The sequence below is a fragment of the Gopherus flavomarginatus genome, chromosome 24 (assembly GCF_025201925.1).
Source record: "Gopherus flavomarginatus isolate rGopFla2 chromosome 24, rGopFla2.mat.asm, whole genome shotgun sequence".
NCBI lineage: Eukaryota > Metazoa > Chordata > Testudines > Testudinidae > Gopherus > Gopherus flavomarginatus.
The window spans coordinates 12,595,486-12,619,239 of NC_066640.1; the positions used below are offsets into that span (position 1 = coordinate 12,595,486).

At 50.2% G+C, this 23,754-nt stretch overlaps 3 protein-coding genes across 3 annotated transcripts in view; 2 read left to right on the forward strand and 1 right to left on the reverse strand.

Moving 5' to 3' along the window:
* The first annotated feature begins 5,501 nt into the window (after positions 1 to 5,501).
* Positions 5,502 to 9,861, forward strand: RPS15 (ribosomal protein S15). The gene is made up of 4 exons (XM_050933967.1): positions 5,502 to 5,603; positions 6,774 to 6,859; positions 8,363 to 8,597; positions 9,692 to 9,861. Exons 1-4 carry the CDS (start codon positions 5,532 to 5,534, stop codon positions 9,803 to 9,805), a joined length of 507 nt encoding a protein of 168 aa, XP_050789924.1. The 5' UTR covers positions 5,502 to 5,531; the 3' UTR covers positions 9,806 to 9,861.
* A 4,903-nt stretch (positions 9,862 to 14,764) lies between these two features.
* Positions 14,765 to 15,421, reverse strand: LOC127040137 (gap junction beta-2 protein-like). Its single transcript, XM_050933954.1, has one exon. It carries the CDS (start codon positions 15,419 to 15,421, stop codon positions 14,765 to 14,767), a length of 657 nt encoding a protein of 218 aa, XP_050789911.1.
* Positions 15,422 to 21,926: 6,505 nt separating this feature from the next.
* APC2 (APC regulator of WNT signaling pathway 2) overlaps positions 21,927 to 23,754 on the forward strand; it is a 46,225-nt gene continuing 44,397 nt past the window's right edge. Inside the window, exon 1 of the mRNA XM_050933860.1 lies at positions 21,927 to 22,114. Coding sequence (XP_050789817.1) covers positions 22,061 to 22,114 — 54 coding nt within the window. The 5' untranslated portion in view covers positions 21,927 to 22,060. The remainder of the gene's footprint in view (positions 22,115 to 23,754) is intronic.

Below are 23,754 nucleotides of genomic sequence, written 5' to 3' on the forward strand. Positions count from 1 at the left end.
GCATTATCATTGTACAGCACAGTAATTTGTACTGCAGAGACAACTGGTGCATCTGGGGAAGGCTATGGGTCAGTATTTTAGAGACTGGATGAATTAGTTGCAAGCTTTTGAACACAAGTTAATGTAGTTCTATCAATGCTCGAAAATTTGACTTGCAGCGTTTCACATCTCTACTGCTACCTGTTTGTGAGTAATGCTTGTAATCTCAGTACAAATATGACAAACTCTGTGACACTTACATAGGGAGAAGACAATTCAAGTCAATCAAACTGAGGCCTGTGTGTGTGTGTCTGTATGTAATTTGGGTGCTAGCACTACCCTCTGATCCCATCTCTGATACTCCTAGGCTCTGCACCAAGAATCCACTAGCTTCTGCTAACTCTAGGCCTGGCGCTTAGTTGAGCATTTAACTCTGGGGTAGAACTAGAATTTTTTTTAAATGGGTGAGGCAAGCAGAAAAATACTAAAATGAGATTTTAAATGGTAGGATAGATGCACAGTGAAAACAGACTATCCTATTTGAATAGATGAACAATGCATAGGGAGGTTAACCCTGATTTCTGCCCTCTCCAGAGAAGAATGGTGGCTGTAGCCCCCTCTGCACCTCTTACTGAGCTCCCAGTTTTGCAAAAGGAAAAACTGGAGTGACCATGTGAAGCAGGTTCATGTGCAATTTCTGGATGTTCTTGGGGGATGGTACATTTAGTTTCTATAGTGGATTAATTTACACTGGTTCTCGGTGCTAAAGCATGGTATCTGAGTGTTAAACAGCTTGTGTCCGTATTGTCCAATCACTGTTAAATGGGGAGTGAAAGTAGATCTTGCAGTGGCACTGTGCTCCTGTTGTGTTAGTGTCACAAATGCCACCTCAGCAGCATGGCAGGCACTGGCAGAAGATGAACCACAAAGCTTAAAGCAAAAAGTGCATTAAGACCAGCAATCTGCTCACTTTCCACTGCCAGCCTATGGTGGGGAGATGGGGCAGAAGTAGCTTTTTAGTTTTTTTTAATTTAAAAGTTTGAATTTAAAACTATGCTGAAAGAACAGGAGTGTTTGTGACACCTTAGAGACAAACAAATTAATTTGAGCATAAGCTGTTGTGGGCTACAGTGGGCTATAGCCCACGACAGCTTATGCTCAAATAAATATTTTAGTCTCTAAGGTGCCACAAGTACTCCTGTTCTTTTTGTGGATACAGACTAACACAGCTGCGACTCTGAAAACCATGCTGAATGCATCTCTAATGACCCAGTTACTCAAGTATTCTGGGAACGTAAACCTATTTGTTAGCTCGCCTGCTCATCTATAAAGAAAAACTCCAGACACCTAAATTTTCCAGAGTGACTAGTGATTTTGGTGTCCAAATTGAGATCCTTTACATGGGCATGATATTTTCAGAGCAGTGGCTCTCAGTCTTTAAAATCTTGGCTATTGCAGTGAACAAGACTCTTCCCTATGTTAACTCCTACAATGACAACTTTAGTAAAGATGTCATGGGTCTCAATTCACTGTTAATCTGGTCCTTGTGCAGGAAAATATTTCCAAATCAGAATGGAAGGATTTTACATTTGGTCATTTAAATCAAAGCAAAGCGTGTAAAATCCTAGGCGTCTGACTTGGAAGCATTGTACGCTCATTTTGCATTGGTGTAACTGACTGCAATGAAGGGCAAGATAATGGAGGAGATTTTAACTCCTTTATTTATGCTTTTCATCTTGTATTTCGTGCAGCTTGGAGATACAAGCTTTACTGGATGCATTGAATTTCTAGACCAGATTTGCTTTCCAGTTCTCCTGCACTTCAGCTGTTTGGAGTTGCCACATAGTGGGAGAATGTTTTAAATGGTTGGGCAGGTTTTGTTTAATAAACCATTAAATCTGTTTGAAGTGCAGCTCTGCCCAGCAACAGAAACTGAATCAACCTGTGCTAAGAGCTGAGGCAGCATTTATCTGCCACACCTTGGTCTAAGGCTTATGTGTGAATCATCTCACAAAGCATAGTGGGCTGGAGACTCTCCAAATTCTATGAGCAAGAGAGAGAAATGCCCCAATGACGGTATTGGAGGAACAGTTCTATTAAGAAATCTGATCTTGGGTATGTCTTCACTGCACTTAACTCAGGTGTCTAGACTACTACAAAGCCCTGTCCGACTTCTGGGGGCATATCCCATAGTTCTTTGTGCTGCTGCAGCAGTAAAATGAGATGCTTTGTGATTTTCCCAGTGAATTGGGGGGGAGGGGGCAGGAGAGGCCACTTGTCCTGGGCACAAGGAGGGAATTGTGGGAAGGCTTTGGGGGACTATCGGTACTTGAATGATTTGGCCTCATCCCAACTAAAAGTGAGTGAGGACCAGTCTGAGTGAAAGCAGCGCCCAAGTTGCCAGCTAGCCTGGGTTCAGAGCACCACCAAACTCAGGTGAGAGGGTGTTGTGTGTGGATGGGAGAGGGCTTAGGGGCAACACCTGAGTAAGAAACCAGGTTAACTCTGCCTTGAAGACCTACCTCGTGGGAGACAAATTCTCTGCTCCTCTCCTAGACAAGTTGAAAAAGGACAGTTTTATGGTGCCACCCACTGGGAAGAAGTTCTGAAACCCATATAAATTGCAGCCATGTTGCCTCCCTTAGGTTTTCTTTGCCTGATCTTGGAAGCACAGAGGCATTGCTTCATCTTTCCTGCTCTCTCCCTCCATCTGGACTAAGGAAGGAATAGGAGACAAGAAAAAGAGAAGAGTAAGGAGAGAAGCCAGAGGCTTGAGATTTCTGCTTCAGCCCAGGGGAGAGGATAGAAAGCAGAGATTTGAAGTGGAGCATCCTTTATAGTGGTCTCAGCTGGGGCCAGCCATTTAATCAGACATGATTCCCACTTGGAAATGGCCGAGTGGTCTCTTCTACTTCTCCAAGGTGGCTACTTGTGTACCTGGGACTAGCACCCTGCCTAAGCATTCTGCTTTGCTTCACAGCCTACTCAGCTCTATGGCAGCTTCTCTGCCTCCACCTGGACCTGATGTCTTGTTCTGGTAAGTCCTGCACTGGTGGGGAATTTTTTTGCCTTGCCCTTTCTCAGTGAGGATTCTCCTCAACCATCTGCTCCTAACCTTTTTTTGCTCCAATTTCTGCAGCCTCTTCATCTCCCTGGGATTTCATCTGCCTGTTCCCACCCTCCCAAAACTCACCCTGCCCAGGCATCTGTATGTTTGGTTTGTAGAGCCTAAGGCAGGGGTAGGCAACCTATGGCACTTGTGCTGAAGGTGGCACGTGAGCTGATTTTCAGTGGCACTCATGCTGCCTGGGTCCTGGCCAGCAGTCCAGGGGATTCTGCATTTTAATTTAATTTTAAATGAAGCTTCTTAAACGTTTTAAAAACCTTATTTACTTTACATACACCAATAGTTTAGTTCTGTATTCTAGACTTAAAGAAAGAGACCTTCTAAAAATGTTAAAATGTATTACAGGCACGCAAAACCTTAAACCAGAGTGAATAAATGAAGACTCGGCACACCACTTCTGAAAGGTTGCCAAATCCTGGCCTAAGGACTCAGGATCACCTGACAGCCTTGCTCCCAGCCGCTGGCATAGGGGGCAGATTGCAGGCATAGCCAGAGTGCTGTGATTATGACTATTCGAGGCTTCCTAGGGCCTAGAGGGAGCTATGAAAAGCAGCATAAATTAGAGAAGTCCTGAGGCTGCTCTAACTTACGCCAAGGGGGCAAGCAGCACCTCTGTGTACTCAGAACACGGGGAGACCATAGGTGACAGTCCCTCTTCTCTTCATATCCCCAAGCACAGAAATAGAGTAACTGAGAATTGGTCCCACTGTGCTATGTTAGATCACTCAAGTTTTATTGAGCCACAGTCATTTAAAATAAAACTATCAAATATTCTTTCTGTAACTTTTTTTTATCTTAAAATTAATTTGGTTGTTAAAGCTCACAAGGACTCAACTCTATATTCTAGCCAAAACAACTAGAATTCATCAGGGAGTGACTTTTTTTTCTGTGAGAAATGTTGATGAAAATGGAGGGGAACTGTTTTTGTTTTTCTCAAAAATTTTCAGCTTTTCTTTGAACAAACAGATTGAAACCTGAACAATTTTCAGTTTTAAACTATTTTTTTCCTCTACAAATTTCAGTTTGACTGAAATGGAATCTTTCCCCTTACAATTTCCATTTACCCAATAAGGCATTTTTCTGTTAAAAATGCTTTTTAATCGAAAATATTTGATCAGCTCCTAACCCAAGCCTCCCTTGAACTTATGCAAAGAGTGGGCTGAGGAAATAGTTTATAGAAACTGCTTAACCAATAGCTATTTCCATACTATTTTTGCTCTCATTCTCACAGTTAACTTTACTGTGTTTTACAACACCCAAAAAGGGTTGGTTCCTGATCTCAGTTCCATGTCGTTGGACTTCTGCACCCCCTTCTTCCCAAGTTGATGGGGAGAGGTTCCAATATTTCTTTCTGGTGTGGGCACATGTCTGATCTAGAGTATCTTCTGTGCCACAGGATCCCAAAGCTCTTTGCACACAGCATCACTGAAGTGCAGCCATCTCTGGGGTGGGTGAAAGGTGACAACCAGGACTGGCCTACAGTCCAGGGGAGTCTCCTAAAACCTTGGGGAAATGCTTACTTTGAAACCCACTTCCAGTGAAAATCCCTTGAGGGCTGGCGCAGGTGGATGAATACTTGGCAGGTAGCAGCCCCCACGGGAGTGATGGATTGCAAGTGGGATGTGAAGAACCAACACACTGCCCCTGCCTTCAGGGAGCAGACAGAGGGCCGACCTCTCTAGGATATTTGCTTGGATTGAGGATTCGGGGGGGGGTCAAACATCCCCAGCATGGAATAGTGGCTGGTGGGGCATCAACTTCTGGAGCAGAAGCCAGGCAGGAAAGGTAGCAGGACAGAGCACCAGGCCTCTGGTAGGTCGAACTGGATAAGGACCTGCATGTGTGTGGGGGATTCCACAGGGACCTGGGTGTGTACCCAAAGTAGGTGCCCAAGGTAGCCACCTTGGGAATCAGCCTGTGCCACGGTGGAGGCTGTGCTTAGCTGGGGCTAGTCTAGGTGGGTGCCCAGAGGGGACTGGGCTAAGTGGGTGCCTGGAGCAGGCTGGGGGGAATAAGTAGGGTTGCTAATGGTCCCTTTATTACTTCATCTCTCTGCTGGGTGCTGCAAAAAGCTGCAAGAAATACCCCATGCGCAGGTAGCTGAGTGCTGGTTGTGATTAGTATTAATAATATTAGACAGGAGTGGGGGTGGGGTGCTAAGAAAACAGCCCCTGGTGCTGCCAGCTTTAGGAATAAGTGTGGGATTGGTGGAAGGGGTGGTACAGGAGACGGGGCCACCGTGGGTGAGACCTTAGGGTTTTGGGGTAGGGAGGTGCCCTAGAAATGGATGGTTGAGCCATGTAGCTGCTGGCACCCCACGTGCAGCGAGATTTACACCGTCCACTTTTTTTTTAGCGGCGGCCCCTTTAAATCTCAGTGAGGGCGGAACCGCTGCGCTGAAGCCGTAGTGGGCGGGGCCTGGCCCATGCCCTCCTCTCGCGATATCAGGCGCCGCCCGGACGAGATCAGCCTTTTCCGAAGAGACGCGGCCAAGATGGTGGGTTGTAGTGATGTGGGCCGGAGCCCTTAATCCGGTTCCATCCGCTTCGGGGCCGACTCGGCCGGGGCTCCGGGCGCCGATACTCCTGGAGGGCGCTGCCCCCTGCCCCCTTGGGGCTGTATTGGGGGGGAACTGGCCTGGGCCTGGGCGTGGTCCTGGCTGAGCTGCTACAGCCCGGTCCGGGCCCTGGTGGGGGCGGGGAGAAAGCCGCCTTCTCCGGGGGGGGGCCGAGCGGAGTGGGGGGGGCCCGGGGGAGGAGTGGGGGGGTGCGTTGTGTGGGGAGGGATTGTGATGGGGGGTAGTTGTGCATGTGTCTTGGGGGGCCCTTGGAGGTGCTGCGGGTGTGTGCAGTGTTGGTAGGTCGGGTTGTGTTGTTGTTGATGTCTGGGACTCTTGGGGGTTCTGTGTGAAGGGAGCGTTGTGTCTTGGGGGCGAGTTGTGAGATTGTCTATGTACAACGTGTGGAGCTGGGCTCATGGTGCATTGTGGGTCTGAGCGTGTGTAAGGTGTGCCTTGGCAGGATGGGGCACCCAGGGAGTTGTCTGGAGACTGTGTGCGAATGGCACATGTGGTCCTAGGGGTGCTGTGTAATATTGTGCGCATGTTATATGTGGGGTGCTTGCTGGTGGAGGCTGTTGGAACTTGTGGGCCATTCTGGGGAGCAGTGGATTGTTGTAGGGCTGGGCATGGTGCTGAAGGTGTGTTTGTGGGTATGTGGAGGGCTGTGAAACTTATGGGAGCATGCCGAGCAGGGTTGGTTTATGTACCTTGTGTTCCTCCCGGCTAAACTGGCTCCAGATTTGTCCCGTAACCAACCTCTTGTGAATATGGATGTGCCCAGTTAAGCCGTGGGAATGCTTCACCCTTTGGGGTGGGGGTTCAATTAGGTCTGCGTGCTCAAAGTGAAAGGAGTATTAATATTTATCTAACAGTGAATCTTTGTGAATAATACACAGCGTTTATATTCTTCAGAGCACTTTTACAGAGACTAATGAACTGCCATGCATGTGCTCCTCTTCCCCCGTAACACCTAAACGCAGGCAATAGCTGGGCTGATAAACACATGAGAGCAGGGCAGCAAAGGTGTCTGACGGAATATCACGCCTGCTTGGATATCTTTGTAATTTGGAGGCCTCATCTGTTTTCCCTCTGGTTCTCTCAATCCAGGCGGAAGTCGAACAGAAGAAGAAACGTACCTTCAGGAAATTCACCTACAGAGGTGTCGATCTGGATCAGCTCCTCGATATGTCCTAGTAAGAAACTCTTGCTTATTGGCACCCTTCTCCCCTATTACCAAACCAAGCAACGAGGTTATGTTAAGAGATGCAGGCAAGTCTTGTGGCGAGAGCCCATGACTGGAAATCAAGACATCTGAATTCGGTGGAACAGGCCCATAGGCCTTGTCTTCACTGCAGAACTAGCCAGGTTTAAACAGGATTGTGAAATAGTTTGGGACCAAGTGTATTATATGACTTCTATTTTCTCACCTCCTAACAATGATAGTGGACCATATTCTGAACCAGGAGTTCATTGGGATTAAGCTGTGGTTCCTTAATTTGGATAGAACGGCTTTTTTTCTATCCGCTCAAGCAAAAACCTTATAACAGGACCATATCTTCCGTTTAGTTTTCCCATCTGTAAAATAAAGATACTATCACTCTTCCTCCTGGAGACTTAATTTAGGGCAAATGCATTAATATGGGTGATGTGACCTGGAATCTTTGAGGCCAAAGAGCTATGGAAAAGTAACATTTTGCTGTCTGCTATTTTACTTGCGTGTTCTGGTAGGAGTAATTTGCCATATTAGTTCGTATCGCTTGGTCCAAATTAAAGATACCAGAATGTGGGAGAAGGGGTGGTGTCAAACGGGGGCCACTCGCCCAGCATTCCGTGGGCCCAGAACTGTGCAAGGAAGAACTCCTAACTGAGGGTGCTAGGACCCAGGTGGGGTGCAGCTGCAGAGAGGAGCCCTAGACTCCAGCTTGCAGGAAGGGAAGCTGCCAGAGCAGGGACCTCTGGCCATTCAGAAACCTTTCTGCAGTTTCTCTGGATGTTTGGTTGCCCTGAATTGATTGGCAGTTTGCTCCATCTCTCAATCTCTTTGCCTCAGCTTTGCTCCATGCTTGCCCCGCTCCCTTATCCACTTCGCTTCCTCTCTTTCCATTTAGTTAACCCCCTTCTAAGTAAATCTACCCTCCGAAAGTTGTCGCACATTGTTCACTCAGCTTGTGGCCTTCCTTGATGTCATGGCTGGCTGTCTTTGGGGCAAGGATCATCTGCTGGTGTGCTGGTACAGCACCTCGCCCAATTCTTGGTTGACCGTTAAGCAGTACCGCAACGAACATCATTAATAACTGATACATGACTCTGCATCTCATTGGAATGTCCTCAGCAGTACTAGACTACGGATTTGCTCACTCCTGAATCTTTCCAAACAGTGAAGAAATAATTCCATCCTCCCACGACTGGCAATAGAACCAAGGAGTCCTGATGCCAGGTCCAGTGTTTCACTCCTTTTCTCGCTGAATCTAAATGTTACAGAAGAGCTGACTCTCTTCTTTAGAGTCATAGAATATCAGGGTTGGAAGGGACCTCATCTTGTCCAACCCGCTGCTCAGAGCAGGACCAATCCCCAACTAAATCTCTAAATGGCCCCCTCAAGGATTGAGCTCACAACCCTGGGTTTAGTGGGCTAATGCTCAAACCACTGAGCTATCTCTCCCCCCTAGCTGATCTGGTCCTCTTTGTTATTTCAGCGAGCAGCTGATGCAGCTGTACAGCGCTCGCCAGCGCAGGCGTCTGAACCGCGGCCTGCGTCGTAAGCAGCATTCCCTCCTGAAGCGCCTTCGCAAGGCAAAGAAGGAGGCCCCTCCCATGGAGAAGCCAGAGGTAGTCAAAACTCACCTGCGCGACATGATCATCCTCCCCGAGATGGTGGGCAGCATGGTCGGTGTATACAACGGCAAAACCTTCAACCAGGTGGAAATCAAGGTGAGCTATGCAGGAGCGAAAGGTTTAAATACTGCCTGATAGCAGCAGAAACTTAACAGCATCCTGCTTGCTTAGGGCCCTGTCTCCGCTCCTGCATTTTCCTGCAGTGGATTGATTCTGAAAGTGAAACCATTTGCCCTTTAATTTGCTTGAACTTCTGTTCCAGTTGGGACCTTGGCCAGTTCTGTCTCTTGGAGGAGAGTCTTTGTATATGAGGCTTTAACACCTATGAAAGGCAGGTTATTGTGAGAGCTTTTTGTTTAAAAAAAAAAAAAAAAACCCCAAAACTTTGTTGTCATGAAATCATTTTCTATTTTCCTTTGAAAAGGTGGTGTCTGACTTCAGGGAATGTGCTGCATACAAACCTTTTTCTTCTTAGCTTGTTAAAACCTAGCCTGAAGTTTTGCAAGAGGTTGCTTGCCCACCTGGTAAATCAGTGAGTGAATCAGTTGTTTATAGTGCTGCTGTTTATGAGAGAAGTAATCAAGGGAAGGGTCTGTCTGCAGTGCAACAAAAAGCTTGCTCTTAACTTGGCTTAGCTAACAGGAGTTAAGAACACGTTGCTGCTTGCAATGTAGACAGACCCTTTGGGACAGTCCTTACCCCTTCACACCTATGCTCACCTGCCTGGTGGTGACAGAGCAGGGGCTCCGTTACAGAGCCCAGTGTGTCTTGCTGTATCAAGAAATCCGACTTGCAAATCTAACTGGAAATGAAGTAGCCAGCAGGTGCAGTGTGGCGTGATCTGATATTACAAGGAAGGATTAAACAACTGACCAACATTTTCTTTGCCTGCTTTGTTTGTAGTTGAAATCTAACCTGAAAGCCTGTTGAAGGGCTTACGGTAGATTGACCTGTTTGGGCTCTCTGTTTGGGGGAATGTTTGAGTTGGACACATGGGGGTGATTTTTTTTAAAGGCACAGGTGGCAGTTAGACATGAAATGGGAGTTAGACACCTGTGTCATGACATCCAGGTTGTCCTCAGATGCTCTTCAGGGTCTTTGCAGGGTACTCTCCCGTTTTAGGCTCTCAGCTGCTTGTCACATCAGATCAGTCCTGTTTCTGAATAGTCTTCCTGTCTTTTCTCTTGCAGCCCGAGATGATTGGCCACTACCTGGGCGAGTTTTCCATCACTTACAAGCCAGTGAAACACGGCAGACCTGGTATTGGTGCCACCCACTCATCTAGGTTCATTCCTCTGAAGTAAATGTTGCTTCGGGAAAATGTTTTCTATATGTAAATAAAGAAAATGCTCCTGCCCGACACTGTCTCTGGTGTCTCTCTGGGTAGTGTGTTGAGAATTTCCCTTCCACTTGGGCTGTCCCTTCTGAAGCTACATGCCATTAGGAGCTTGTGTGAAGACCCGGGGATCCTGTAGGGAATCTGGGTCCATGTGTCTGCTTAAGCTCACTGAAAATGCTTTGTGTTGTGCAAATGGGGACAGGTCAGGTGGGGTAAGGGATACTCCACCTGTCTTGTCCCCAGTTGCACAGCTTGTTGATGAGTTGGTCTAGGAATGTCGTCTCTAATGGCAGGTGGGAGAGGGACTGGGCTTGTGCCCTAATAAGCTTCTTTGCGGGTCTGATAAGAATTTTTAAATGTTTCTTCTTTTTATTTTTAACGTGAGATATTCTGATGCTGTCTAGTCTGGGGAGGCTGACTTGAAGATTGGTGATGTGACATCACAACCGCTAAATGTGGGGGAGGATCTTACGCAGCCTGTCCTAGAATGTTTACTGATTCCAGTCACTCGCCATTTGGAGTAGTGATGTCCCTGTAAAGATTCGAGACCTTCTCTTCAATGAAGGAATGAGAGCTCATTATAAACAACTAGAGTGACCAGATGTCCCGATTTTGGAGTCTTTTTCTTTTATAGGGTCCTATTACCCCCTCATCCCCTCCTGATTTTTCACATTTGCTGTCTGGTCATCCTATAAACAACCCATATCCTGCAAGAATAGAATTAACAGTCTTGGTACTTAAAAAGCAGGAGTAAAATCCTTTCACACCTCTTTGTGGGGTAGGGGGGGCAGGCCATATGCCCAGTCTTCTGGAATCTTTTAAGCACATACTGAATATTAAAGGGAGGCAGAGATCAGGTTTATTGGCTGTTAGATGTTACAATCTGAGGAATGCACTCTGAGTTCTTAGATGTCAATATCCTCTACCTCTAAAAATTGTCAGTGTGCTGGTGCTGCCACTTGGAGAGCTAATGAGTGTGTTTTGGTTTGGTGTTCCAAGTATGTTCCCTTCCTGTGCACAGCTGCTTTCTGTACTAAGGCCTTTCTTGTTACTTCCATGAAGATGCTGATACAGCGTAAACAAATGTGGTGGTTACCCTGAACATCTGAAGGACGTAATAAGCTGTGGCTGACAGAAAAGGATGAAAATATTTTTTTCCAAATGTCCGTGACATCCAAAAACATTTAATATGTTATAATAAACCCAGTAGGTCAATGATGCATCCCAGTGTGCTGAAAATTCTCATCTGGCATAATCGACAGGTAAATGCTAGAGAACAACACTGAAGATGGACTAGAAACGTGAATGCAATTTTTCTTTACGTGGTCTGTCCCAGGAAATCCCATGCTGGTTTCATTCATTGTACTCTTGAGAGGTCCAGAATCCTTTTCCACTACAAACACACACCTGTATGGCAGCTAATCAGAGTGGTTTCATTCTTGGGTGTGTGTAAAAGCGGAAAGAAAAACATTGAATAAATGAAACCCTACTGGGACTTGTCTAAAATACCGTGTCCTGAGCATGCTCCCGTACAGCTGCACGGCTTTCTGTAGCACAATTTTCTTTAGAAGTAATTTGATACTCAATTGAAACAGGATTTTACTAAAGGTTCCCGATGGCGGAAGCATGGTTATTAAAGGGCTTGTGTATTAAGACCCTGGTTCTCCAGTTTTCAGTCCTTCTGACACAGCTCTGGTCTCATCCTTTTGATCTTAATATTACTAGACAAGAAAAGGAAAAAACTGAAGTTCATGTGGTTTGTCAAGACTGTTTGTTCAAAGTTCTAATCTCACATGGGTTCAACAGCTTCCCGTCTGCCTGTGGCAGTAGGTGTGTGAAACTTCAGTCAATGATGCCAACCAAATGACTGAAATGCAGAGTTTTGGGAGCTTCCTCTAATTACGTCTCATGATAACATGTTTTAAAACACGGGGGTTGGAGCAACCTGGCTCCTTTTCTTCAAACTACTGAGGTCTCCCTTTGGCCTGTGCTTTTATAGAGCTTGCAAGCTAAGTGATGTCGAACATGGATACCTCTTGGCCAGGAGATGCCTCTCGCACAGTCCAGCTAGTGGGGTTTGAGATGAACCCTTCTGGGCGGTAGGTAGAATAAATAACCCCTCTAGCTTTAATGTACCTAGTACGAAGCTCCAACTGTTCTGTGAGGCCTATAATTGAGGCTGGTAATGCCACTTTCCTGGCCACATTTAATGGTTGCTACATTTCTCCCCAAAGCTGCCACACTCCAGTGGTAGGTTGATTTGTAAACTAGCCTGGGGCATTTGGAGCTGAAAGATGCTACATAATGGTCTCGTGTCCATTGCTATCCGTTCAGTTCCCTATGTGGGGGTTTGGTAATGAACGTCACAAATTGGGCTCAGGTCAATGGGAACTACTCTGATGGCTGTTTGATGGCCTGTGTGAAAAGAACAGGTGGGTCTCATTTCATTTCCTATGGGACATGTGTCCACAACCTCACCACCATTGCAGTTTCAGCAGAAAAGTCAGGAGGACTTGGACACCCTTAAAATATGGTCTTTCTGTAGCCAGGCTGAAAGCGTTTTTATTTGTATTACCATAGCCCCTAGAAGCCTTAGTCCTGGAGCATGACCCCATTGTGCCAGGTGCTGTACAGACATAGGACAAAAAGCTGGCTCCTGCCCCAAGGAGTCTACAGTTAAATATGACAAGATACAGATGGGTGTGTTAGTGGGAAGCTTGTGTTGCTGTTCTCTGCTGTACCTGTTGTGCGGCTTGGCCTTGATCTACCAATCTAGGACCTTTCACCAATGCCAGATTTACCTCTCCCGGCACTCTCCCACCAAAACAACTACCACAGCCTCGGTACCCGGCCCAGCACCCACGTTGAACACAGCCTGGCTGCCATCCATTGACTTGCTCTTTGCTGGCGTATGACGGGGGCGTCAGGTCTGTCAGCAGCAGGGTTCAAAAGGGGATCTTTTGTTTCTGGTTCTAAAAAGCCTTTTCATGCTCTACCAGCTTTGTTCTCTTTGGAATAGCCTAGATTCATAAAGGGGCTTTGCACCCTCCCCTTGTTCCTGAATGACTGCCTGTCCAGGAGCTTAAATAATAGCTGAGGAATTGGATGGCTTTGGAAAGGAGAGAACTGGGTTGCCTGGTGTCGGAATGTCCTTTGTGCCCCAAACCTAATCTCCATATGAATGGCTGGGGACACATTCACTGTTAAGACTTAGCTATTGAATCTATTGCATCCATTTGTTTTCCAGGTACCCCAGCAATGCGCTGATTAAAGAATGCAGCTTTCTTAACCCATTAGGAGCATCAGTGCGAAAGAAATTCTATTGAGCCATCCTGCATAATAACGAGACACTAGGGATGGCACTGCTGGTACAGCAAAGTGCTGCGGGATCACCGAAGAGAAACGGCGATTCTCTGTGCCTTCTGTGATTGCCCGCTACTCTTAACACCATTTTCTGCTTCATCCAGCAGAACCATGTCCCCAGGTGTTTCACGCTCTGTAGATCACGCCGGTGCTGAAATGTCAGCAAGCCACCCAGAGGCGAATGCATGAGCGTAAATATTACTACATGGCCGTTATCGCGGCTCCAGGAACTGTCTCCATGACTGATGTTTGTACAGGCTGTTGTAGTAAAACCGCATGACCTCTAGGCTACCCCGCCTGCGAGCCAGAAGGATATTTGCAGGCCAGGCTGGTTTGCAGCCAGGTTGTGTGTTTTGGCCAGCAGATGTCGCTGTGAGGTTATTCCCATTTGGTCAATATTTCTGGAGATCATGTGACATTTGCTTACCGCCTTTCTCTTTGATCAGAGAGGATTTGCATTGCAAAATCCTTTCTCTGAAAGCAGTGTGGGTTTGGCTGCTGAGGTCAGAGCTTTTAACCCTTCCTGAGATGAAGAGTCTAAATCAGATGCACAACACTCAACTAGAATTTGGAGGAACAACAAATTTCCTAGCAGCTTTTTAGGTTCATTCAGCTCTTCTCTGTTATCTTCTCTCGGCACACTTTCGAACACACGTGGCTTTTAAGTGTAGATGCCTGGGACCTCCGAGCTGGAGAAACCGTCCGCATCCAGCTCCTGCCAGGGCCGGGTGGTTCTCCGTGGAGGAAAGCTGGATTGGGGGTTAAGGCTTGGGCCTGGGACTTCTTGGCTCTGCCACAGACTTCTTGGGTGATCTTGGTCAAATCACTGCACTTATCCTGCCCCTCCATTCTGTAAGATGAGGCTAATATTTCCATGCCCTGTAGAGGGGGTGTGAGCATAAACACTAACTCAGGCCTGCTGGTGTCGGCCATGTAAGTAGATAAACAGCGAGAGCTTTGCCTTCTCCAGCTCTAAATGTCTTTATCTACGAGCCCTTTCCCAGTTCCATTTGGGAGATTATTCCACACAATTAGCTCGGCCCTTTTGCAGCTGATTCCTGTTGCCCAGCTTAAATTCCCTCGTCTAAATGTTGTCCTATTACCTGTATCACGGTAGCACCAGGGGCCCTTGATGTGGCGTCAGGCCCCATCGTCCTCGGTTCTGTATAAACAGCACAAAGAAACGGTCTTTGTCCCAAAGAGCTGCCAGCCTTTGTTACGTAAGGGTCTGACCTTCTGCTGGAGGTCATTTCAGAGTCGCTTTAACTGTCACTCCTGGGCGAGACATGAAGAAATGACAAAACTTGTGTCCCTTACTCCTATATCCACCCCCTCCACCACCATCCTCGATCTCCCTTTGCGGTGATAATGCAACTCACTGTAACACAGAATGTGCGTTTGTCCCTTGTTAGAGGCTGGATAATAGAGGATAATAGCCTACTGGTGCGATCTGCTGGAGGAGTTACTCCTTTAGCTCAAGCAACAATGGCTCCTAGTTTGCACTGAAAGTCACAGGCTCAAGCCCTGGTGACCGGGCAGAGTCATTGTGACACCTGGCCAGTTACACGTATAGTTTCCTGGCTGTGCCTTTTCGTAGAGCTTTTCCAGAAGCCTCCTGGAAGATCTGAACGGCTGCGTGCTGTGTCCCCAGCAGACTGAGCAGGAGACAAGCCCAGGAGGAGCCGGCCATGAAATGGTTAAAGGTGTCCTTCTCCCCAGCATTCAGGATGGCGCAGGTCACGGCTGGCGGGCAGGGAGACGGAGGGCACTGCACCAGCACGGGGAAGTGGCTGTAGAGCGTGTGGAACGTCACCAGGAAGACGCCTTCTAGGACAACCTTGGCCAGGAGACTTCCCAAGTGCAGCCAGAGCCGCTGCTGCTTGCCCCGGAGCATGGGCTGCAGCCAGCTGCCCGTGCCCTCGCCGCGTGGGTGGAAGTGCCAGGAGCTGGCCAGAGCATGGCTGAAGATCACCGCCAGCTGCAGTGCAAACAGGCTGAAGGGCGAGATGGGGAAGGCGGCGGCGAAGCAGGTGTGGCGGCAGCTCTCCGCACTGGCGTTGCAGGCCAGGTCCCCAACCTCGTCCCGCCACAGGGTCTTGGCTCCAACCGCCAAGGCGCTGAGCCGCAGCGTGAAGACCACAGCCAAGCCAGCCCGACACAGGCGGGGGGCGTGTGAGCTGGTGCCGCTCAGCAGGCTTGCGACGGCGTCCGCCTCCATGGCAGCCTGGGGGGGAAGGGGAGTATAGACGGTAGAAAAAACAAGACAATCCCCCACTTTGTCACACCTGGCCTGTAGGGAGCATGAGGAGGGGAGAAACGGGTTAGAACCCTCTGGATTACATTAGAGAGCAGCCCAGTCGCAGCCTTAGAAATACTGTCGCTTGGATGGAAGGACAGGCAATGGGGGATGGAAGATGTTAGAGAGGAAGGCCAGGCTAGTGATTAGGGCATGGTCATTGGGGGACCCGGCTTCTATTGCTGGCTCTGTCGCTGTCCAGCTGGGTGATCTTGGGCAAGTCATGTCCCTGCTCTGTGCCTCAGTTTCCCCTCCCACCCTTTGTCCATCTGGAGTGTTTAGATTGCAAGCTCTGTGAGGCAGGGCCAGTCTCACTGTGTGTGCAGCACAACGCATGATGGGGCCCGGCTCCCAGGTTCAGATCCTACATTTATGACACACACCCTGTCTGGGCTGGTCGTATTGCGTTAACAGAGAGGACTCCATTGCCACAGAGAGACAGGTAACGAGCTGCTCCGGCTGGAAGGATCACGTCTTTGAGGCTCAGAAAGAGCTGGCAGAATGTGTGCTGGGCTGGGGTTCACATTTGGGCCTTTGAACAGGGGTGGGGGAGCTGACTGCTTGCTTCCCTAGAGGGAGAGTGTCCCTAAGTGGGAATATTTTGTAATGTTTGAGTCCTGTTTGTGCCTCAGTTTCTCCATGTGCTGCATTGTTACCTATTGGAATGAAAAGGAATGTTTGCTTTTGGGGCAGGCGAAGAGAATTAGGTGTGGGTGTCACCTAGCTGTCTGGGCCTTAGTTTCCAATAAATGGAGCATCTGAGAAGACAGCGGTGAATCCAATCGCCAGGACGTTGGAACCTAGCAACCAACATCCCAAAGGGATATGGACTTTCCCCATCTCTCCTCAGGGCAGATAAACAACAATCCCCCAGCTCGAGATCAAAGGACCGGAGAAGGTGAGGTGTGGGGGTAAGGTGTGGTGGCTGCTGGAAGGAGTAAGGGGTCTCTCAAAGGAGGTCAGACAGACAGAGCCTGAGCCAAGGGGTTCCCCGCAGAACCAGAACGGGCTCTGCTTTACTCTTCAGTTCTCTTGACTACCCAAAACTTCCTAGGTCGGGTCCAGTTAATGAACGAACCGACCTCTCCACAGCGCCGTGGGGGTGTCACTGCAAATGCTGGGCGAGGTGCGTTAACGCTCCTTCAGGGGTCTGTCTCAGTGGGACGCGCTGAACGGAGCTCACGGTGTGAACTGGGCCCAGAGGTCCAGCTGCCTGGCTTACCCTGGAGGAAGAGTGAGACCCCTGGGGGGTCTGGCGCACTGACGGGGCTCCAAGGCTGGGACCGTAGCACCGATCCTGTGGAGCCGAGAGACAGAGCCTCTGCCTGCCTGACCCACGTCAGTCCTGGGACAGACCTGAGCCTGGCCAAGAAGCTGCAGTGGGCACAGACCTGAGCATGGCACGGAGGCTGCACCAGCCCTTGGCTAGATGACCTCCAGCGATGGATGAAGATCAGGTATTGTCTCTGCTGCTACATTGTTTGATCTGTCGATACCACTGATTGCGAGGGGCTGGAAACTCACTTGCAGACCTAGCGGGGATAGATGGGGGCTGCATGTTCCTACCTCCCTGAGAGCTGGCAGAGGGAAGCCTCTGGGTGATTTGCTCCTCTGCCTCAAGGCTTGTCTCGTGGTGTTCTGCAGGGCTTCAACTTCTCTTCCCTCCCAGAGGAGTAAACTGAGGCACAGAGAGGGGCAATGCCACTCATTTACCCAGCATGTCGTTGACAGGAAGTCCTGGATCCCAGCCCCCTCTATTCTAGCCCCTAGACCCCATGCCCCTCCCAGAGCTGGCAAGAGAACCCAGGAGTCCTGACTACCAGAGCAGGGCACAGCACCCAGGACACCTGTGTCCCACTCCCTGCTCCCTTGCTACAGCAAGATTCAGGGGGCACGGGGGTGACCTTGCCCTTTGCAGCTTTGGAGGAGAGCTCTCCTCCTCTCACGTCTCGGCTCCTCCTGCAGACCAACCTGCCTGTTCCCCGTTGGGTTTTTCAACAGGCTTATTGGAGGCTGTCACGTGACAATGATTTCTGCTGGCCCTCCAGGGCAGAGACCCTGGTGGAGCTTCCACCCCTCACTCCCCCATCCTCGGTCAGTGGTGGGAGGTGAAGCTGCTGCTGTTCTCGCTTTTCTGCATCAGTTCATCAGGATTTTGTGCCTCATGGTCCTGATCAGAGCCCCAGGGGCCTTTCCCTGTATTCAGAGCTATGACTCCATCACTCCCTAAACTTAGCATGGTGCAGGGCCTGGCCCTCACCTGCTGAGCTGCTCTGGTAAGCCTCATGCTGGCCATCTTGGTTGGGTGGGATTGTACCAGGCCTAGCTAGTGGAAGAATGGCTATTGCTGACCCTGTGGCCTGGGAGCTAGACCTGGGTTCTATTCCTGCCACTGATCTGCTGGGTGACTGTAGGCAAGTCCCTGCTCTGCACCTCAGTTTCCCCTCCCGCCCTTTGTATAGTTAGATCAGGAGCTCTTTGGGGCAGGAATGGTCTCACTCCATCTGTGCAGCACCTGGCACATTGAGGCCCTGATCTGAGCTGGGCCTTCAAATCGCCATCTTAGTTACTAAGACAGTGGAAATCAGACAAAGGAGAAATGGGCGGAGGGGGGGAAGGTTGCCCCTGCAGAAAGCTGCCAGCTGATCCTTGGGAGGAGGGGCTTTAACTGCGCAGGAGTGGCCCAGGCATGGAAAAATTTGTACCTGAAGAGTGAGGGGCAGTGGGGCGGGTTTGGACTGTGGGGCATCAGCAGAGCTGAGTGTGGGGGTCCCAGCGCGGGACTAGCCGGGGGGCTGCAGTTCAGGGCTTTGGCAGAGCTGTGTACTGGAGAGCCCAGAACTGGAACAGCAGTGGGGGGCAGTGGGTGCCCGGAGTGAGGAGCCGGGGCTGAGGAAAGGTTGTGCAGTCTGTGGCCAGCGTGCTCAGTGGCAAAGGAGATTAACGTGGCTGGAGCCTGCTGCTGCTGAGGCCAGGCAGGGCACACGCCTCCGTTCAATGCTATTGATCCCCTTGGGGTCTGGCCAGAGCCGCTCTTGGGAGCCTCATGAACTGCGCTGATCGGCCAGGCTGATCCCAGGGCTGGGGCAGGGCAGAGAGAGGAAACCGCCCGGATCATGAGTAAAGCCCCCTGAGATGGAGATCAGCTGCAGAGAAGGGGCCAGCCCTGCCTCGCTGCCCAGGGGAAAGAGAGACGGGAGGCAAGAGCTGTGCTGGATTCTCAGCTGAGCCCCATCCAGCCTTCCCCTGCAGCACCGCGGAAGAATCCAGTTGGTGCTGCTGCCTCTGGCTGAACTTTTCCAAAGTGCTCACTAGTTTGGGTGCCTCCATTTTGGGGGAGGACCCAACCTGAGACACCTTCAAAGAGCCCTGATGTGTTTTTCAGGAAGTGTCTAGCTCTCACCCTCTGGAAATCAAGCCCTTTATGGGGTCTTGAGTGGGGTGCCCAGACTCGCTTTAGCAAATTGTGACTGTTGGGTCGCTCCCTAACCAGATCCCTTCCATTCTCAGTAACCCAATCGGTCAAAAATACTGATTCAGACCCTCAGAATCCTGAGATTGGCTTAGAAATCATGAGATTTATAATAACGTGTGGGCTCTTTTTCCTTGTCTCCTGGTTTCTCAGCCTTTAGCCCACACCCGGGTCAGAGTTTCATGCTCTTCTCTGCAACCTGAAGGGCCAGACATGTAGCTTTCATTTTTTTAAAATAAAGTGAGATTAAGAACAGAGGAACGGCCATACAGGCTCAGACCAAGAGTCCATCCAGCCCAGGATCCTGTCTTCCGACAGCGGCCAATGCCAGGTGCCCCAGGGGGAATGAACAGAACAGGAAATCATTGAGTGATCCATCCCCTGTCGCACATTCCCAGCTTCTGGCAAACAGATCTAGGGACGCTTCAGAGTGTGGTTTTGCATCCCTTCCCATCCTGACTAATAGCCATCAATGGATCTATCCCTCCATGAATGTAGCTAGTTCTTTTTAGAACCCCGTTATAATTTTGGCCTTCACAACATCCCCTAGCAACTAATTCCACAGGTTGACTGCACGTTGTATGAAGGAAAACTTCCTTTTGCTTGTTTTCAACGTGCTGCCAGTTAATTTCATGTGGTGGCCCCTGGTTCCTGTGTTATGAGAAGTCGTAAAGAACATTTCCTTACTCACTGTCTTCACATCAGTCAAGATTTTATAGACCTCTCTCCTGTCCCCCCTCAGTTGTCTCTTTGGTCCACATGATTAAGTGGAAAAGTTCTGGGGCTTCGAGGAAAGCCTGAGATACCATGAGAGGCGGCAGCGCTGCCTTCCTCGTTCACAAAATAACAGGCCAGATCCTCCCTGGGGTACGTTAGCCTAGCCTGGAAGGCGATGGGAGTGACCCCGGTTTACACCTGTAGAGGACGTGGCCAGTTAGCTACAGCCCAGGGGCAGGGCAGGGCAGAAGTGGGAGAACTAAGCAGGAGGATCCAACCTAACTTTCCCTTTACCTGGGAGTTTGCTTCAAGGACGTTAGAGGTTGTTCGGCAACATCTCCTGGAGCTGGAGGGTCCTTTCCTGTGGCACCTTTCTCAGCCCGTCTCCTCCCAGGAACTGAGGATGCCAGGAAATGCCCAGGGACCTCTCCCACTGCTGCTTTGTTTTGATGTAAATAGCAGAGAGTGGAGTAGCATGCAAGGTGCAGGCGTGTTCATGGCTCAGGCTGGTTCGGAGCAGCCAGGACCGGGCAAGAGGCTAGAACAGAACCAACCAGGAGCCCTCAAGAGGGGAAGGAGCAGAATGTCATTGCACAGGCTGGGAGGCTGCGAGGTCATTCGTGTCACCTCTGTACTGTCGGCACACGAGATGTATGAGCATGGAGTGGCCTGATAGTAAACTTAGACCCTGCTCTATGCCACCGTTAGGGCAGGCGTGGGGGTTTCTGCAGAGAACTGCTCTGAAGCCTTAGCTACGATCTCTGCTCCAGGGCACAAGCGTGGCTGAGGATCAGGAAAAATTATATCCCCTTCCGACACAGATACTGTAGAACCCTGCAGGGTCCATGTGTTGATTTTGCAGCTTACAAAACACCTGTTCCCCTTTGAGCCGGGCTTTGAAAAGACCAGGGCAAGGGGCGGAAGGGAAGCAGCCTCGCTGCCCGACAGGAGGGCATAAAGGGAGGAAATCCCCCTGATAGGATGAGGCAGAGGCAGTGGCAGGGCTGGAATAGGACTCCTGGGCTGCACGCCCAGCTCTGGGAGGGGCGTGTGGTCTGGAGATGAGAAGGGAGTTGGCATTAGGGTCAGGACTCCTGGGTTCTATTCTTTGGCTCTGCCTCTCACTCACTGGCTCACTTTGGACAAATCTCTTCCCTTTCCCGTGCCTCAGTTTCCCCCATCTGTAAAATGAGGGTGAACTTTAACCCCTCTTTGCGACTAGGGAGCGAAGATGACAGATAACGAAGGGCTGTTACTTGTCCTCAGTATGAGGGCCTGAGAACCAGGAAGTGAAACTGACTAGAAATAGACAGAGAAAGCTCCCACTGACTTCAGTGGGGCCACGGCTCTGCACGCCCCCCCTCCCACCTCGGAAAGTGAAATTCAATAGTAAGAGCCTGATCCTGCAGGTGCTGAAGGATTGCAGGATCAGGGCCTAAAAGGAGAATCGGAGAAGACACATGTCTGATGGAACGGGGTTTGGAAAAGGTGGAGGGTTTGCTTCTCAGATGATAAGGGTCAGAAAGGAATTTTTGCATGTGGCCGGCTGAGCTCCTGTTGAAGCCATTGTAGTCATGCAGCTGAGACACCACTGTGGTGTTAAAGGTGTCACGGCACCTCCAGAGCTTCCGAGTTATTACTTACACTGAAATAAGTGGTAAGGCAACAGATTTGATTATTAAAGTTCTCTTGGTTCTAACGATCTCGGAGGGTTCTGGAAAGATTTTTTTTGTCCGTTTACAGAATAGAATAATAGGACTATCGGGCTGGACGCGGCGTCAAGAGGCCCAACCCCCTGGGCTGAAGCGGTATGAAGTAAACCTAGGCCATCCCTGAGCAGTGGCTGTCCAACCTGTTCTCAAAAACTCCCGACGAGGCAGCCTTTTCCAGAGCGTAACTAGCATTATAGTCGGAAAGTTTGCCTAATATCCAATCTAATTCTCCCTTGCTGCAAACTTAGCTGATTTCTTCTTGGCCTGCGGCTGTGGAGAACAGCTGATCACTGGCCTCGCTTCGTCTGAGTTGAGATTTGTGTATTTTCATCTGATTGTTTCAGATGTGACCTGCCGTCCCCCTGACACTTCTGGCACCGTCGACGTCTCCCTTGCTGTCTCTTCAGGTCTTGTCTATTGCCCACCCCCATCTTTTTCCAAGGCTCACACTCCTTTGCAGCTAGCTAGCCTTGCACACTTGAATTTTCCGTTTTCACTGCTGTTGCATTAGGTCTAATAGCTGGAGCCAAATGGGATCTGCCGCCACCTAGGGCTGGGAGCCGGGCACTTGTGAAAAAAATTCCACTCCAAGGACCCAGCCCTTTAGGAGGAGACAGAGAGAGACAGATATAGCGTCAGCTGCTGCAGGATGCAGGCTACATGGGACTGCTTTGGTTCCTGTCCTTTCTGCATTCGACCTTCTTTGGAGATGAGGTAAAGCAAAAGGCGACGGATATTTCAGGTGCAATCGACTGGCAAAGCCAGCTGACGCGGGTTGGGGAGAAAAGGAATGGTATTTTTCCCCCCTGCTGGTAGCTGTATATTCAGGCTGCCAACCTGAGCTGCATATTAAGCAGGGTCAGCAGCAGCCTCCCTGAAGCTGCATGGGTTTTGGGGATTGGGGGGGGTTGTTGCAGGAGACATAGATGGTGAGGGTCACATTATGGGACTGCAGTCTCCGCATGGAGCGATCGCAGTGGGCCTTTCATTCCACGCTCCGTTTTATTTTGAGGGAGATTGAGGCACGGTCGAAATCGTCGTCTCCTCCGTGTCTAGCCCCATGGCACGGGGAGGTGCCTAGACTTGGGGGGGACGTGGCTGCAGCATGCGTGTCCTGGCTCGGGTTGAGGCCGACCCGGTGCTATGATGTCAGATCAGATCTAGCAGGTTCAGTGGGGACCTTGTGAGTTGTAGAATGGAAACAAAGCTCCCTGCAGCGGGAGGCAGAGCCTTGGCTTCAGCACAATGGCAAGGTGTGGGTGCCTTTTCTAGCGGCGCTGGTTGCGTCACAGACAGAGCAGGGCTAGTGTGGGCCTTGCAGCCGAGCTTTGCGCATGCTGCTTGGTAGGGGAAGGTCTGTCTGGAGAGGCAGAGAGATCCATGACGGCCGCTCTGCCTGCCTTGTTTGTCCGTCTCTCCATCATCTGTACAGTGATTGCCCGTCCTCGCCTCTGCATGGAGGGCTCTGCACCTCGGATCCCCCCACGCAGCTATGAACTCTGGGTGGGGGAAAGGGCAACTGGGCTTCCCACAAAGGGTTACGGTGCTGCTGGTTGCATGACGGGGTTCTGCTGGGTTCCTGACAGCTTGCGGCTTCCATGGCTGGGGGATTGCAGGGATGTTGACGGGGGGGGGTCTGTTGTGCTGGGGGAAGGGGAGGTGACCAGTGGCGGGTGCGGGCGGAGCTGGATCGATGCAGAGGTCTGTTGTTCTGGCTGATCATCCTCTTACCCTCACAGCCTGCCCACTCCGCGCATCAATCACAGCGATAGGCCAGCTCCATCCTGGGTGTAACTCTGCCAACTCCAATGGAGTTACACCAGGAAGGAATTTGGCCTGATATCGTATTGCCTTTCATCCAGCAGCATCCCAGACCGTCCCCGCGCGCACACGCTGAGCTGCAGCTGTCTCTGGGGTGGAGCTCAGCAGCTGCGCTGAACTAAACACATGGCACAACACATCTCTTCAATGCAGGGAATTTCAGGGAGCTCATAATGCCCTCCCCCAACCCCCCCCCCCCACTGGGATCTAGCTAGGACGCCGGGGTTCCTGACTCATAGGGGAAATGCCAGGGGATCTCTTAGTGACCGCAAGCGGTCTGGGCCTCCATCTTTTGCGATGAGACGTCAAACAGTCCCCCAGGCTGTGCAGCGCCCCCTAAAAGCCTGCTGGCAGCATTGCTTTGAAATTTGGAGGCCTGAGTGGTGGCTGATGGTTGGACCTTGTATGTCTCTCCTAGATCCGGGGGGTGTTTTCATGGGAGGGGGGCAGGGGCTGGTGTCTCTAATTGTGCTGCCCAGTTCTGTATTGCTGGTGCATAATTGGGAAGGGCAGAATGTTAAACCTGGGCTTGG

What these genes read in the sequence shown, in the direction of transcription:
- RPS15 (XM_050933967.1), top strand. Translation starts at nt 5,532, where the DNA reads ATGCCCTCCTCTCGCGATATCAGGCGCCGCCCGGACGAGATCAGCCTT. An exon ending in GAAGAGACGCGGCCAAGATG is followed by an intron (nt 5,604 to 6,773) that starts GTGGGTTGTAGT and finishes CTCTCAATCCAG; the next exon opens with GCGGAAGTCGAACAGAAGAA. An exon ending in TCAACCAGGTGGAAATCAAG is followed by an intron (nt 8,598 to 9,691) that starts GTGAGCTATGCA and finishes TTTCTCTTGCAG; the next exon opens with CCCGAGATGATTGGCCACTA.
- LOC127040137 (XM_050933954.1), bottom strand. Translation starts at nt 15,421, where the DNA reads ATGGAGGCGGACGCCGTCGCAAGCCTGCTGAGCGGCACCAGCTCACAC.